This window comes from Crinia signifera, chromosome 1 (genome assembly GCF_055691185.1).
Source record: "Crinia signifera chromosome 1, ASM5569118v1, whole genome shotgun sequence".
NCBI lineage: Eukaryota > Metazoa > Chordata > Amphibia > Anura > Myobatrachidae > Crinia > Crinia signifera.
In genome coordinates this window covers 225,258,415-225,274,493 of record NC_139217.1, presented here as the reverse complement: position 1 = coordinate 225,274,493, position 16,079 = coordinate 225,258,415, and the positions used below count along the sequence as shown (strand labels likewise).

Below are 16,079 nucleotides of genomic sequence, written 5' to 3'. Positions count from 1 at the left end.
ATTACAGCACTCCCCTGTCTATCTCCCACAACGAATATTTAGGCAAATCGAGGGATTGATTTCCTCTCTGATTTGGTCTAATAAGAGACCAAGACTAAAATTAAAAACCCTCACTAGGCCAAAAGATGAGGGAGGGCTGGCCCTGCCGAATCTGTGGCTGTATTATCTCTCAGTACAGGTGGCTCACCTAAAAAATCTGATTCAAGGGGAGCCAAGAGATGACAGCATTATAGAAATGGTTAAAATCTTGCAATAACTGCCCTATACACCATTGCAGTTATTGCTGAGTGGTAACATGAAACGCAATTGGCCCCCAATAGTTAAACAGATGATTTTGGTCTGGAAGCAAGTGGAAAGATTATTGGGGAGTCAGGGTATAGACCCAGAAACACCTCTCAACAATGCAAAAGCACTAATCGAATTAAAGAAATTGCAAGTTAGGAAAGTTTGGGAAGAGTAAGGAATTAAGCAATGTGGGGCAACTATGAGAATGAGGAGTACAGGTCTTTTCAGTCATTAAAAGTGGAATTTTTCCTTACCAATAAATATCTGTTTAGGTATTTACAATTGCGACATGCCTGTAATGTCCAATTCAGTAAGGATATTCCTAATCTGGAGCCCTCACTGACTAAAAAATTATTAATAAGATGCCCCAGGAGACATGAAACATCCTTTCTATACAGGGCCCTTCGCCAGGAACTCCAAGCTGATGGTCTATTAGAGCTGAAAACTAAATGGGAGACGGATATAGGACCTATTTCGCTGGAGGAATGGCAGGGGGCCTTAGCAGACATACGCTTAGCCACCAATCAAGCGAGTTTACAACAAATTCAGCTGTATATAGTGCACAGAACCTACATAACCTCTGAACTATTATACAGGATAGGGGGAAGGGAAAATGTCAACTGCCCTAAGTGCACTGGCAACATAGGTTCATTTTGGCATTTGATATGGTCATGTCCAGAAATAGCTGGGTTCTGGGAAGCCGTAATTAAAGAACTGAGCGCTATGCTATTCCCCAAAGAGAGATGTACTCCTCCAGCCTGTATACTATCCATAATTGAAAGGGGTTCAATGGACAAGTATTTAAAAAAAAAAATTAATTGCATGTACTTTGGCAAAGACCTGTATAGCCAGAAAATGGTTAGCCAAAGAAGGCACAGATGTAGAAACATGGAAAGCCTTGGTAAAGACTACCATGTCACATGAAAAATGTACACACTTCGCAAGAGGTACCTTCCATAGGATTTGGAATAACTGGAGGACACGGCAGGAGAATACCTCCTAGAAATAAGACTATAGATAGGATTGAGTAAAGAACTCTGGAGACAGAGAAGCTGAGAATAGGGAAATAGAAATCAGCCTAACAAGGGAGAGTATGGGGAGGGGAGGAAATAAAGAACTGTTATTATAGGAAGTTATATGTTTGTATGATTTGAAATAATAAATGTGGGAAATCCCTCACTGCCTGGAAATTGAAAGCAACAGATCAGGGAGATCCCCTGAAGAGGAATATAGTATATGTTATCATGTGATTTCCTATGCTGTTGGATAGAAGATGGAAATTGTAAGGCGAACTCCACGGCTCTCAAATAGAGGTTAGGATAAAATAAGTGCACAAGAGAATATAAATCACGTAACGAATTCACAGGAGTAATGTAACTGATATAAATCTGTAATTTTTTCTTTTGCACTACCTGACTATGCACCTTTGTAATACTTAAACTAAAAGTAGAAATAGAAGTAATGAGTCACCTAAAGCACTGAATAAAGTAATTAAGTAAAGAACACGAGACTAGCTCCAATGTAAAATATTAGCGTATAAACACAAAGGATACTCAAATCAGAAGTAAATAAGAAGAGAGACCGTGGAGCTCGCTATGTGATAGGAGTTTGTAAAGCAGAACTATGGACAAAGTAGATCAATGCCGGACAGACAACAACCACTGTTAGAAATGATCAAATCAATGTTTTAATGATAATATTTATAACGGAAAATGTCTAAATAAAGTTGGAATTACAAAAAAAAAAAATGATGAGGCTAAAAGTGTAAAATCCGGTTTTGACAAAGAAAGGTTTGTTTGTCTAAGCATCAGCTAGAATATTTTACTTTAAGTAAATGGAGTAAGAAAAGGAAATGGGACTTTACAAAAAATAATTATAGTCACTGTTGAATCATTTTCTCTGAAGCGAGTAAAACTGAATCCACTCATCTCTACTAAAAATCTTCAGTCCAACTAAAAAATCAAAACCAAAAAAACAACTGCAGGACCCTGGACCATTGCACATTCAACAAGCACCCCAGGGGAGGGAATGCACAGGCTGCTTGACTTGATAACTGTGCATCAAAAGTGGGCATCTGCAAAGAAAAAAAAAATGAAAATTGGGTACTTATGTAATATCTGGGCTCACGTTTTTCTTATGAGACCGCGTCCGCTCGCCCAGTTTCGGGCACGGTGGCTCGCCACACTATATAAAATCAACTCCATGCGTAGTTGGATAGTAGGGGTAAGAAAAAATGGGGTGCATTTAACATGGGAGCCCAGATAATACATAAGTACCGAAAATTGTATAAACAAGCAAACAGGTGGACAGAGAAACAGGTAGCTTGAACAACAGACCTATTCCACAATGTTGCCATGGTGGTTGCCACCACCCTAGGGGAAAGTGCAAACGTTTGCTCCGGTGCCAACTGCCCCTCAATAGAATAGGCTCCGGAGAGCAGATGAAATGCACAATGGTAAGCTTTGTAGCCAAACCTTGGCCCTCCTTGGGGAAACCTTGGCCCTCCAGCTGTTGCTGAACTACACACATCCATGCATGCACTGCTACAGTTTTGCTATTTGGCAATGCTAAAACGGCAGAAAAGCATTCTGGAATGTGTAGTTCAACAGTTGGAGGGCCGAAGGTTCCCCATCCCTGCCAGAGTGTCACACTAATACTGTATCTTAATTTCTCTATAATTCTGGTTGATACAATTGTTTATTGCCTGCACGGAGTAAAAACCCTCCTTTGTACTACAGACTTCACCTAATAGCCAAGTTCATCCTGGTCCTACAAGGTTGATGAAGGAAGCAAAGACAGGTTAATGTGAAAAGCTGGAAAGAAATTTTACCCAGAGAATCTATCTTCATGGAATTCAAGAAAAGGTGTCTTAAAAGACTGGGAAATATTCTGAAATGAGGCTACGGCCATAAAGAAGACCAACTTCCAAGTTCCAAACTGAAGTATTTCTTAAACTTAACACTCAAATGAAGGTTGCTTCAGAACCGATAAGACCAGAATAAGATCTATTAATGCTAAAAGCTAATGGAAATGGTGATTGTATTGTGCAACAAACCCTGTAAAAAAGTTCAGACATGCCGCTGGAAAGAGCCAAAATCTGTACTTGGAAATATTTCTGTCTTAAACCAGCTTGCAAACAAAATTTGGATGAATAAACCCTTCCCTGTTCAAACCACAAGATGTAAATTTTTCTCTTTCCGTTGTTAATGGTTTGACTAACCTGGTTTTAGGCTCCATAGTATAGTACTGGCCACAGAGAGGAAAAAACCTTTCGCGTTCAAAAGCACATCAATAAATCAAACTGAATATAAGTCTTTGATTATAACAGAATGACCATGTTTGATCATAATGAAAGACGCTACATAGGGCTTAGTCATTTTGAAAACACTGGCATACCAAGTTCTGCGCAGCAAGTCTGGAGTCACCCATTGATCCGCTTGAGTACATGAGGTAACATTGGGTTAGGGGAAACCGATACGTCAGATAATAAAGGTCACTGCATCCATTGATCTTGCAATAAACCATGAAACCTTGAAGTCAAGAGGCCATGCGGTTCACATGCAGCAGGGTCAACTTCTGAACCAACTGTTAAAAGACCCCTGGAAGGAGGTCTTTGGATCTGATAAACTTCGGTTCCTAATTCCAGGAAAGAACTCAAGCTGTCTCCTCCATTACTCCAGAGCTCTTTGTGCCTCCTTGATTTACATATGCCTCCATCATGGAGTCTCCAAAATAATACGCACTGGCCGACACGCCAGGAGGGACAAGGTCATCAAGAGTTAACAAAAGGTAGATAGAAGCTTGAGCAGGTTGATTGGAACAGCCGTATCCAAAGGCCTTGGAGTCAAAGATTTAATGTCACAGTAGTTTAATCTAGGACACTTGTGTCTGACCCAATACAGACGGACTAAGAAACGCCCCTGGAGATTATTGAAAACCGCTTAAGGAGTGCATTCAGACACTATGAGAAATTAAGATGAGGGATGCAGAAAACTCAATATAATTCTGGTTGAGCATTTCACACTGGAATTTCAGGAAGTGGAACCTGGCATAAGGCGGAGACAATTGTACTCAGTTCCTTACTAGTCAATCGTGTTCATTAAGAAATTGACAGCACCATGACCAAGTTCTGTAGGGTCCATGCAATGGACTCCAGCAAAAAAAAAAAAAATCATCACTGGTTACAAGGTGCTGACAGTATTCGGTGATAGATCTCAAAGTTCAGGTTCCAGCAATGTCTAAAAGTATATGTAGTAGGTTTGAAGCTAGGATCACGCTACCGGCTCACCATCACCAACATGATTTTGGTAAAACTGCATGGGGCTGTAGCTATAACAAATGGTAGGGACTGGATTGGATCAAACTGCAAAACAGAGGAGAGCATGATGACCTGCCCATATCAGAAAGTGATGATACAAATCCCTGACCGAGCGAACCCAGAAATTTGTTAAGCTTAATGTGCCACTACTGTATCACTCTTGGGAGACCATTCTCACTTGAAAATATGATTGGCCAGAAAAGAATAAAGGAAATAAAATGTGCAAGGAATGGATTTCTTATTCTGTGCTTTATAGGCTTTCTCAATCAGAACCGAAATTTCTGAAGGTAAAGTATCGACCTTTATAGATCATCACATTGATTACAAGTTGTACCACTTTGCTCACCATGCTTTGGGGCAAGGTGCCTCGTACACAAACATTCCCAATGAGCACCTACAATCACTCTAGTAAAACAAACAAATCCACCCCTCGGATTCCTTACCCGGAACTTGAGGGTGCGCACTCAGCGCCCCACAAATCGGAACTCAGGTGAGGTCCGATTGGCTGCTCACCCTCCGTACAGAGGGCGGGCACCTCACGTTGGAAGGGATACACCAATAAGTGTGCTTAATTTTTGTGTTTAGTGAAGTTATATGCATCCGTTTTTTCACTTCCTCAATATGGCCGCCAATTGGAATGCAGGGCAGGGTCCCTGTGCGTTCCATTGTATCAATTAGCCTGAAAGTGTAATAAAACCCCATTTTTTATAGGTGGGATTATAGTGTATGTATTGTACTAATCAGTGCCCTTATTACCCCAAACTTTTAGTGTTTATATTGAAAACTATACACTGTTTGTTTGTTAGTTTGTTTGTCACATCCCCATCTGAATTTGCACACAGGAAGTGATGTCATCCCCTGGGTCTTATATAAGCCCACACAGCCAGCAGTGGTTCATTTTAGCTGGAGGACCCTTGCTGTATACATCCTGTTTCTGTGGACCATTTGTATCATTGGTACCCCTTCAGATTTATTTTGATCACTGTTGCATATTATTACAAACCATTGTATGTTTAATGTGAACCAGGCCATTGATCTCTTGTTTGTAGATGGCCTGCGATTATTAAGTCATCACTGTTATGGTGACCTGATCTCTCTGATATTAAGATGCCTGTTACGCTATCTTTTGTGGTTTGCTAATTCAGCCCAGTGGTACATTATTTTCCTAAATATCCCTTGATTACTCCTACATGTTTTATGAATTTTCTGATCATTGTTTTATGAAATTGTAAATTGTTTATGTTTGATGTGAACTTGGCCACTAAACCTCTGTCCATAGATTGGCCAGTGAATATTGAATCATTATCTAATTTGTGACCTGGATCTCTGACATTAAGAAGTGTTTGTAACCCTGACATCTGTGGCTTGTTAGAACAACCTGCTGGTATGTTATTCATTTTAAATATTATTTGGTCACTTACACACTTTGCATATAGATATGGGATACAGATCTCGTCTTTTTAATCAGTTTCAGAATTATCACCTCTTTTGGAAATCTATGTTAAGATTTTCCTCATTTTTTTTGAAGGAGACCATTTCCAGTTAACCCTGATGGTATGATTAGTAATTTTTATTCTTTCTGGCTTTATAGACACCTGTATTAATTTAATTGGGTGTTAATCCTATTTGGTGTTGGTCTTCTCTCCTTCACTCATCTGCATTGTTTCAGGTGTAGTCTTAATTCTTCTCTGGAGTACCATCCACTATGGTATTCTTACCTTTTTGAGTTTTCCTCTTTCCGATTGTGCTCCTCTCCAACCATGCTCTTTGTTCGGAATTTTGTCTTTTTTCTGAACATAATGTTTTATTGTATATGATGTTTTTGTATGTGTTATTTATTTATATTGTAATTTACAGTACGAATTGTAACTTCCATCGCCCATGAGGAAGTCATCCTATATGACGAAACGCGTTGGGAATTCTATTTGACTTTGGAAGTCTCTACTTTATCTGGTTTATGAAGTGAATGATTCCTACTTTGATTTCAATTTATTGCCAAAAGGGCATTTTTTATTGTTATTAATCGTTATTTATTCAGTGGCTGTGATTATATCCATTAGCGCACCCTGCTTTCCCTTTCTTCTTAATCTCTAAAACCCTGGGTCCAGTCTAAAAGGGGATCCTGCAGTGGTGCAGCCAATACTCTGATTTGAGCGCAAGTTTGGGGTTTTGCCGTGTGTATTCACATCAGAGAATATAACCCAGGGGAAAAAAACACATGTTCATTTTAGCTATGATGTGCAAGCAGTTCCCACGAAAACCAGTTGTTCGTGTAGGACTTGCAGTGAAATGGGGTTCCCTTGGCGATGGGCTGCAAGCTTAAATGCATTGATCAATTCATAAACTAAAAACCTCATTACTTAATTGATTATTTGAATGTTAAGGTGAGTTAGTTTGTTGTAGCGAGTGCTGGGCCCCCTGTGTTTGTATTTACTAGAGTGTGTGGTCACAGGCCACTACACCCCATCCTGGAAAGTGGGTGCTGTTTGCACCCTATTCTTAGGAATGGCGAGTGTGTTGGTACTTCTGTATCTATATACACACACCAACAATAGTGTTATTTCGGCGCCTCACAAATATTGGTGATTATTCCTAATGGTCTCTCCTTATTCACAGATCCATGTACACAAATTCACTTTTTATACATAAAATATTTATAAAAAATGATAGTAAAAAGCAGGGTTTTCAAATCAATTTCTTTTCAATGATACAGATTTCTTAGGACTTGTAGTCAAAACATGTTCCCGGCGCGTTTCGTCTCTTTGAGACTTCATCAGGGGTACAAATATTTAAGGATCTTTGATAGACTTTATAAGGTATTCTATTTATAGAATTGTGCAAGAATGGTTTCCTTTAGTTTGCTGCAGGATATGGTGGATGTCTACTTCTGTGGTGATTGTCGGTGCTCATTGGGAATGTTTAAGTGTACGAGGCACCTTGCCCCAAAGCATGGCGAGCAAAGCGGTACAACTTGTAATCAATGTGATGATCTATAAAGGAAGGTCGAAACGTTACCTTCAGAAATTTCGGTTCTGATTGAGGAAGCCTATAAAGCACAGAATAAAGAAATTCTCCATTCCTTGCACATTTTATTTGATTTATCCGATTCCATCAATATATATTCCAATTCTCTTTCTGAAATATGAGCACTCGCCACTTATCAAAAAGTAATCAATTTGATAAAAAAAAAAAAAAGCAGTTTTTATTTCCATCTATGGAATCGGAGTTAAATAGCAGAACCATAGAGCCCTGACGTTTCGGTCCTATATGTCTGTACCTTTATCAAGGAGCATTCATGGTGTCAATAGTACATTAACAATCCAACCGGGTATAGCAGAGCATGGTGCAGGAAAAGCAACCATGGTTGCTTTTCCTGCACCATGCTTGTCTGCTGTGCCTGGTTGGATAAAGGTCCAGACGTATAGGACCGCAAGGTTCTGCTATTTAACTCCGATTACATCTATGGAAATAAAAACTACTTTTTTATATCAAATTGATTACTCTTTGATAAGTGGCGAGTGCTCCTATCTCAGAAATAGAATTGGACTATAATTTGGGGCACTGACATCAACCTGTATCCTTTTATGTGCATCCCACATCTGCCATTGTATTTAGTGTGAGTGTGGTCACCAACTGGACATATACATATTGTCTTTTTGTCGAATTGTTTATTCCTTAACATGATATAGATTTTCTTCTTTATGTATCGATTTCTATTTTAGATTAAAGTGAATTCCATCGCCAACACTAGAGGTCACTGGAGACCAAATACTTAAGATGTGCAGAAAGTGCTATGTGGTCAAATGAATATGTGCTGAGATATTCAGTTTCTTTTTTCTACTTTTTGTTATTATATATGCAATGTATTGATAACACGTACTTATTGCAGATATTTATATTATTTGTGTATATTTCTACTTTGCTTGTACTTGTGCTTCTCAGTAATTATATCACCTCACGGCCAGGTGTGCACTGGGAAGGAGTTTTTTTTTTTTCTTGTTCTCACATGTGATGTGGCTATAAAATGCTTATATATTTGTAATTGTGTCCTGATGAGGAGAATAAATCTCAAAACTTTGATGTGAACCAGTCTGGTCTACTTCATTTCAAGCCATCCGAGTACCGCCCTTCCATATACCTGAATTAAGCTACCCCTGCGGGGGTTTTGCTTGGGAAGGCACCAGCATTCTCTTGTGTATATGTATGTATGTATGTATGTATGTATGTATGTATGTATGTATGTATGTCATAGTCCGCAAAGCGGATAAAGGAGGATCAGTTGTAGTACAGGATCTATCTGTCTATATGCAGGAATGCTTGCGACAGCTGACTGACGCTCAAATTTAGCTCACCTCGCCACCGCAATAGGGGTAATGTGGTTGACAGACATAAATCAATGCATGCTGATTTTCTCTTTGACCATTCTGATGGTCTTGCCAACATCAAGTTTCTTGCACGGACACCATATTACATAAATACCAAACTTTGTTTCAAAATTGAGGTGATGGAATATTTTAAAGGCAGTTCCTGAGGTGGGATGGGTGATGTGTGCCCACTTTTAGGAAGGTGCAGTTCCCACAATCTGTGCATATGAAGGCTCCCATACTTCTATTCAGCCAGGTTTTGTTTGTTCCGGTTGCAGGACTAATGTCAGAAGAGTAGAAGCTGCTCACAGTCCATACCAATTATTGGGTCGGTGCAGAAACATTGGCACATTATCAGCTCTGCCTTTTTAGAGGGTTAGACATGGTGGAATAGGTGCTAGGGAAGACAACCTTATCCAGAGTCTTGTTCTGTGGTTCCCAAGTAAGCAGGACTTCCCGATCTAATTTCATGCACCTATCCACTGCAGTCATCACTTTATTCTTGTTGTATCCTCACTCAAGAAACCTTTGTGCCATCATATTCAGATCCTTCAAAAGGCCATCCCCCTCAGATGTAATTCGAGCAACCCATACAAGTTGCGAGAACGGTAGACCTCGCTTTAGCGGCTGAAAACTTGAGTAGGCTAAAAGAGTGTTCTCGTCGGTTGGCTTTGTGAAGACCTTTGTGGTATATGTCTTGTTAGTAACTTGAATGGTAATATCCAAAAAGTCCATCATACTTAGATGGCTGTTGCATGTGAATCTGATCCACCCTGATAAGTGGTTTAGATGTGCTAGAAACTGGTCTAGTTGTGTCTGGGTACCAGTTCAGATAAGAAATAAAAAGTCTAATATAGAACGCTATGTACTTGGAGAAATCAGGGTTACACATAATGCAGTTCCTTTCAAAATTAGACAAACAAATTTGCGTAGGATGGGGCCATGTTTGACTAACTGTAGAAAAAAACATTGTTAAATAAAAAGTAATTTCGCATACAGCAGCTGTCCCTTCATATATATATTCGACTCGTAACTTTCCTACGTTGGCACCTTTGTAATTTTACTGTAAAATTACTTAATTCCCTTTATTCAATGCTCAAGAACCCATGTGCCGCCACCCCGCCCCCCCATATACCAACCCGCATTTTAGGTAGAAGTGATTTTATGAGCAAAGTTCAAAAATTACTACTATAGGGATAGCGTCATTGACCATTTGTGCCATTCATATAATAAAACCCTATATCAGTTAGGGGTTACAGATAAAATGCGTAATATAACATGATTGAGCAAAGTACTTACAGTGTCCTGAGCCCATGGCTTGCGTGGACAAATTACTACACTTGATCTATTCCATGTACCCCAATAAGCTGGTCGATAATTCTCACAGAACTGTAACAATTTCATTTTACCAAATGTTCTGCGTTCTGGTAAATCAGGCTTCTCAGTTAGGGATGCATCTGTTTCTTCTAACATCTGTACTTCATCAGTATCGCTGCCAAAAGATAGAGCAATTCAAAAAGTGAGACAGATGTTTGGTGGATAAAGGTACATGCAGCTGTGTGCAATTTTGTTAAGCCTGTTCGTATAGTCTAACAGAACAGAAGTTTACAAAACCTCTACAGAAGACAAAACCTAAACATAAGCAATGAAAATGGCATATGCAAAAATTATAACACAAGCAGTTGAGTCATAATTATAGTACTTTATTTCAATTAAATAAATCCTCCAAAAGTGCATCAAGAGAAACTTCCCTGTTCCCTGTAAGTACCATTAGCCATTGGGGTGGCTACATACAACTAATTTGCCACTAGCTGTGTTGCAGAGGTTGGGTGACTGGGAGAAACCATCCCCTCAACCTCACATCCTGGTTTTCAGCTGGGAAGAAAGGGCCTTTCATTCAATAATTTACAGTATTAAATGTATGAAGGAGGGCTATCCCATATTTGCTGTGGTCCACTCCATTTCAGAAAATATTCCCAGCCCCCTTAAGGGCTGTGAAATTGCGTGATTTAACAAGCTATGGAATGCAAAATCTGACCACCACCAGTAACACCAACTAAAGATGTTGTTAGCCGCTGCAGTCTATGGGCTACATTGCAAATAGCCAACCAAGAGATGTTTGGTCCCAGTAGAAGAGCGATGTGACCATTAACGCAATCACTACACTCCTTACACATCGCAAGGAAGGACTCTTTTCAAAGCACATGCTTGTGTATTTTAATACTTCTGAGCAAATATTACATTTGTTATTGCTATGAAAAAAAAAAAAAAAAATATTGGGTCTAAAACAAAATTGGTAAATATTCCAACACGATATTGGTACTAATGCATAAAACCCTTGCTCTGTTTTCATATGGGAAGCTAGAGTACTCCTTACAATCGGGTATAGACGGGAAACTATAGAGCTGGGCACTTTGCTTATTAAATGAGTGTGTGTCTGGCTCCTCTCTATGCCCCTCCCACAGATCAGTTAAGCACTGTGCCTGAGGAGAGAAAGGAAAATAAACAGTAGAGATACAGAGGAACATACAACCTAACACGTGTCACACAAGCAAAAAAAAATCCAAGGAACAGCAACCCAGTACTAACAGCATAGGATAGGCGACTAGCGTCCCCTATGGAATCATAGAAAAGGATTTTTCGGTAAGTGCCAAAATCCTGTCTATTTAATCCATAAGGGATACTAGAGTAGTCCTTACGATGGGGACATCCCATAGCCTTTCACACAAGCGGGAGAGTGAGTCTTGTACAACCGTGCAGCCAAACAGAGGTTCAAAAGCCAGAAACCTATCAAACCACTAACATTTTATGAATGTGTGCCTGCCAGCCGAAGTGGCTGCACGACACAATAGGAACCCACCAAACTGGCAGAATGAGCAGATAATGAAGCTGGCATCAGCCGTGAGGCTGCCGTTTACTCCTGACTATTTGTAAGATGTATCCAACTAGACAAGGTCTGTTTTAAAGTACACCAACACTGTATTTACATCATACAGAACAAAAGAAAGAGCATCCATTTTATGATTAGAATGCTCTTAACATAACCGTGAAGCGCCCTTTGGTAGAAAATTCTGACTTCAGTAGTTCGAAGTTCAGCCTTGCCTTTATGAAAAATTAAAGGCAAATGGTAGGACATGGCTTCCACTTCCAACACTCGCCTCGCTGATGCAGGGACGAGCAACAAATCAGTCTTCCAAGAAATACTTGAGATCGGTATACTCAAGTGGTTCAAACAGTGGAGAATGCAAGAACTGCAACACAAGTGGGGTGTCACAAAAAGTGGCTGAAGCCTTAACACCCCTCCTAACGTGGAAATTCAAAGTGCTGAAACATTGACTTTTCGAAAAGCAAGTTGTAGACCTGCTTCAAATACTGAAGACGGCGGTTCAGTTGAAAAGTTACCACTGAAAAACGTCTTATACCACAAGACATACGCATTCCAAATTAGATGATAGTGTTTGAACATAACGGCTTAACGTGCTAGGATCATTGTTGGAATGACTACCGGATGGATTACCCCGCTTTCTTAGCAACACACGTTCAATACCCACGCCGTCAAACATAGGCAACGCAAGTCCTGATAAAGAAAAGGACCCTGCAGGTCTGGCAGGTCTAAGGGTCGTCAGATAGTAGAAGCTGGAGATTGACATAGCAAGATGTCCATGGACATTCTGGAGCAATGATAATGACAGTCTACTGTTCCTACTTCAACCTCTAGAGAAAACGTGGGAGAAGCGGCAATGGTGGAAAAGCATAGACCAATTGGAACGGCCACAGAGCTGTCAATGCGTCCACTGAGACCAAGCGGATCCCAAGATCCGGATTGCTGGTTTTTTAATTCATGAGCTCAACTTCCAGTTTCGCCCACCAATTTAATAACTTGCAGAAGACGCTTGTATGACCCACCCACTCTTCCAGATGGATTACCTTTCTACAGAGGTAATTTGCTTCCCAGCTGTCCACCCCAATTAGGAAAACTGCCAAGAATACTTGTGTATTTCTTCGCCCCAAAATGGATTGATATTAACTCCTTAATGGCTGCCTTGCTTGCCTATGTATGCCATGTTGTTGGACTGAACCTGTACAGCTTTCCCTTTGCGAATTGCCGTGGCTTGACAACTACTCTCAATTTTAAACACATTTATGGGAAAGCATCGAATTATACTCACCGATAATTCCATTTCTTCTTAGAGATCCCATGGCAGCCATAACTCTGGAATAGAGAAACAGGAAAGAAAAAGGATTCTCTCTAAGTGCACCAACAAAGAGACCAAGAATAATTAGAAAATTTGCCTTTTATTATTATTACTTAAAAAGAGAAAATTTTTACGTGAATTTTTCTCCAAAGGTAAATCAAGAATTAATAAAAGGAGTATTAAATTATTATTCTGGCTGTGTGTGTTTCATTTATGTATTATTACTGTTATGATGGTCTTTTGTGTCTTAATACCAATTCCTTATGTCTTTGTACTTAGAGATACTAGCCTTATACAGGTTGAGTATCCGGACATCCCTTATCCGAATTATTCCAAAAACCGTGGTTTTTGGAATCATTCGAATTTTTTTTTTTTTTTTTTTTTTTTTAACCCCTAACCCTCTTTTCATACTTACCAAGTCCCCGGGCGTCCACAGCAGGCCTCCGGCATCTTCTCCAGGGTCTCCAGCGGTCCCAGGAATGTATTGCGCGAGTGTGCGCGCCGGTGACGTCACCGGTGCGCGCGCAATGCATTCCTGGGACCGCTGGAGACCAGGAGAAGATGCCGGAGGCCTGCTGTGGACGCCCGGGGACTGCGCGGACGCCGAGGGACGCCCGGGGACCATCAGGGGACAGGTAAGTATGGCTGCAAAAAAAATATTCCAAAAACCGGAAAATTCCCCTATCCGAAATGCTCGCGGTCCCGAGCATTTCGGATAGGGGATACTCAACCTGTACTAAGTATAATTTTTTTTTCAAAGGGTTGGTATATCAATTTGAAACGGTTACTGGGAGAAGACTGTTTTCTCAGAGTTCAAAGGGCTCTGTACTCAAAAAGTATATGTGAATCTTTTCATTGATACGTTTATTTGTCTGGTCTCTTTATGTAGCAAATGGACTTGTCAGTTGTCTGAGCCTATTGTACAATCTGTATTTATTCAGTTTAGATTGAGGCTAGCGGACATTTGATTTTATGGCAGTTCCTTATAGTAAATTATTGAGTGTGCTGTGGGTTATATTTATTATCACTTGTAGGGGTACTTTTTCATAGGTTATGATACAATTCTGAGTGGTAGGATTGAATAGTATCAACCACTCCTAGGCAATCATACCTGTGTCTCTCTCACAGGCACAGGTCTCATGTGAGTTACTGTTTGCTTATATTTCCTTTTATATTATTGGCATTTTCCAATTTTATTTATTTGGAAACTTATATTTGACCCCTGTGTATCACTAACAATGATTGTACCTGCTACCTGGTCCTTAAAGGGCCGTTAATAGATTACACACAGCTGTTGGTCGACATATATATGTCGTTAGTCACTCTATTGCTATTTAGATAGAAATACTATCTGTTTTGACCACAAATCAGCAGGTACTGTCTAGCCTTAGTTAATATATAATAGAGCCACTTATTTGTTATTGGTGGGCAAAAGATAATGTCTAACAGCGGTTAGACAGATAATGTTTCTTCTATAGCCTTGCAAATTAGAGCCAAAATTTGGTGGTAATTAATACAGATAATATTCCTGTGCCATACATTGTTATGTATGTAATGTCTAGTAGCGGCTAAATAGATATTGCTTTATTTGCAGCTGTATGATTTAAATAAACCTGTGTGTGGCTGTGTGATATAGCCACTGTTATTAGCTAACAAGAAGCGATAGATACAGATAATATTTCTGTTGGCCGTGTAATTAGAGTAAGACACGCCCAATCAAACAGTGCTTCTTTTATGTAACTGGAAATGCGATATTGAACTTATTCGCATATTCCATGTTTAGGTTGGCTGTATTTGCCGTATTGGTGCCGGCCGCCCGTCTGTTCACCGAGCAGGTGATCCCTGCCGTGTGTAGCCCGGTGCCCCGAGTATCAACAGGTATGCGGCGTGTCGGGTGCCGTTGTGACTGTAATGCTCACAGATAACTATAGGGATTATGTGCTGCTGTCCAATTGTTAACAGATATCTAATGGGTTAGACACATCATATATACAACATTTTCAATTTCAACACACACCGCACCGTTGCCGACGCGCGTTTCACTTATTTTTTCCTCAGGGGAGTCTACGTGAAACGTGCATCGGCAAAGGCTCTGTGTGTGTGTTGAAATTGAAAATGTTGTATATATGATGTGTCTTCCCCCATTAGATATCTATTAACAAATGGACAGCAGCACATAATCCCTATAGTTATCTGTGAGCATTAGTGTCACAGCTGCACCCACCACACCGCATATACCTGTTGATACACAGGGCATCAGGCTACACATGGCGGGGATCAGCCGCTCTGTGAACAGACGGGCAGGCGTCTCCAATACGGCAAATACAGCCAACATAAATGTGGAATATGCGATTAAGTTCAATATTGCATTTCCAGTTACATAAAACAAGCACTGTTTAATTGGGCGTGTTTTAATCTAATTACACGGCCAACAGAAATATTATCTGTCGCCGCTTGTTACCTAATAACAGTGGCTATATCACACAGCCACACAGGTTAAATTTAAATAATACAGCTGCAAATAAAGTAATATCTATTTAGCCGCTACTAGACATTACCATACATAACAATGTATGGCAAACAGAAATATTATCTGTATTAATTACCACCAGATTTTGGTTCGAATTGCACGGCTATACAAGAAACATTATCTGTCTAACCGCTGTTAGACATTATCTTTTGCCCACCAATAACAAATAAGTGGCTCTATTATATATTAACTAAGGCTAGACAGTACCTGCTGATTGGTGGTCAAAACAGATAGTATTTCTATCTAAATAGCAATAGAGTGACTAACGACATATATATGTCGACCAACAGCTGTGTATAATCTATTAACGGCCCTTTAAGGACCAGGTAGCAGGTACAATCATTGTTAGTGATACACAGGGGTCAAATATAAGTTTCCAAATAAAT

General features: G+C 39.9%; 1 protein-coding gene across 1 annotated transcript in view; it reads right to left on the bottom strand.

The window, feature by feature from the left end:
• CHAF1A (chromatin assembly factor 1 subunit A) overlaps positions 1-16,079 on the bottom strand; it is a 248,464-nt gene that overhangs the window by 90,388 nt on the left and 141,997 nt on the right. The window contains exon 9 of the mRNA XM_083179341.1: positions 10,267-10,459. Within this exon, the coding sequence (XP_083035467.1) occupies positions 10,267-10,459 (193 nt within the window). The remainder of the gene's footprint in view (positions 1-10,266; positions 10,460-16,079) is intronic.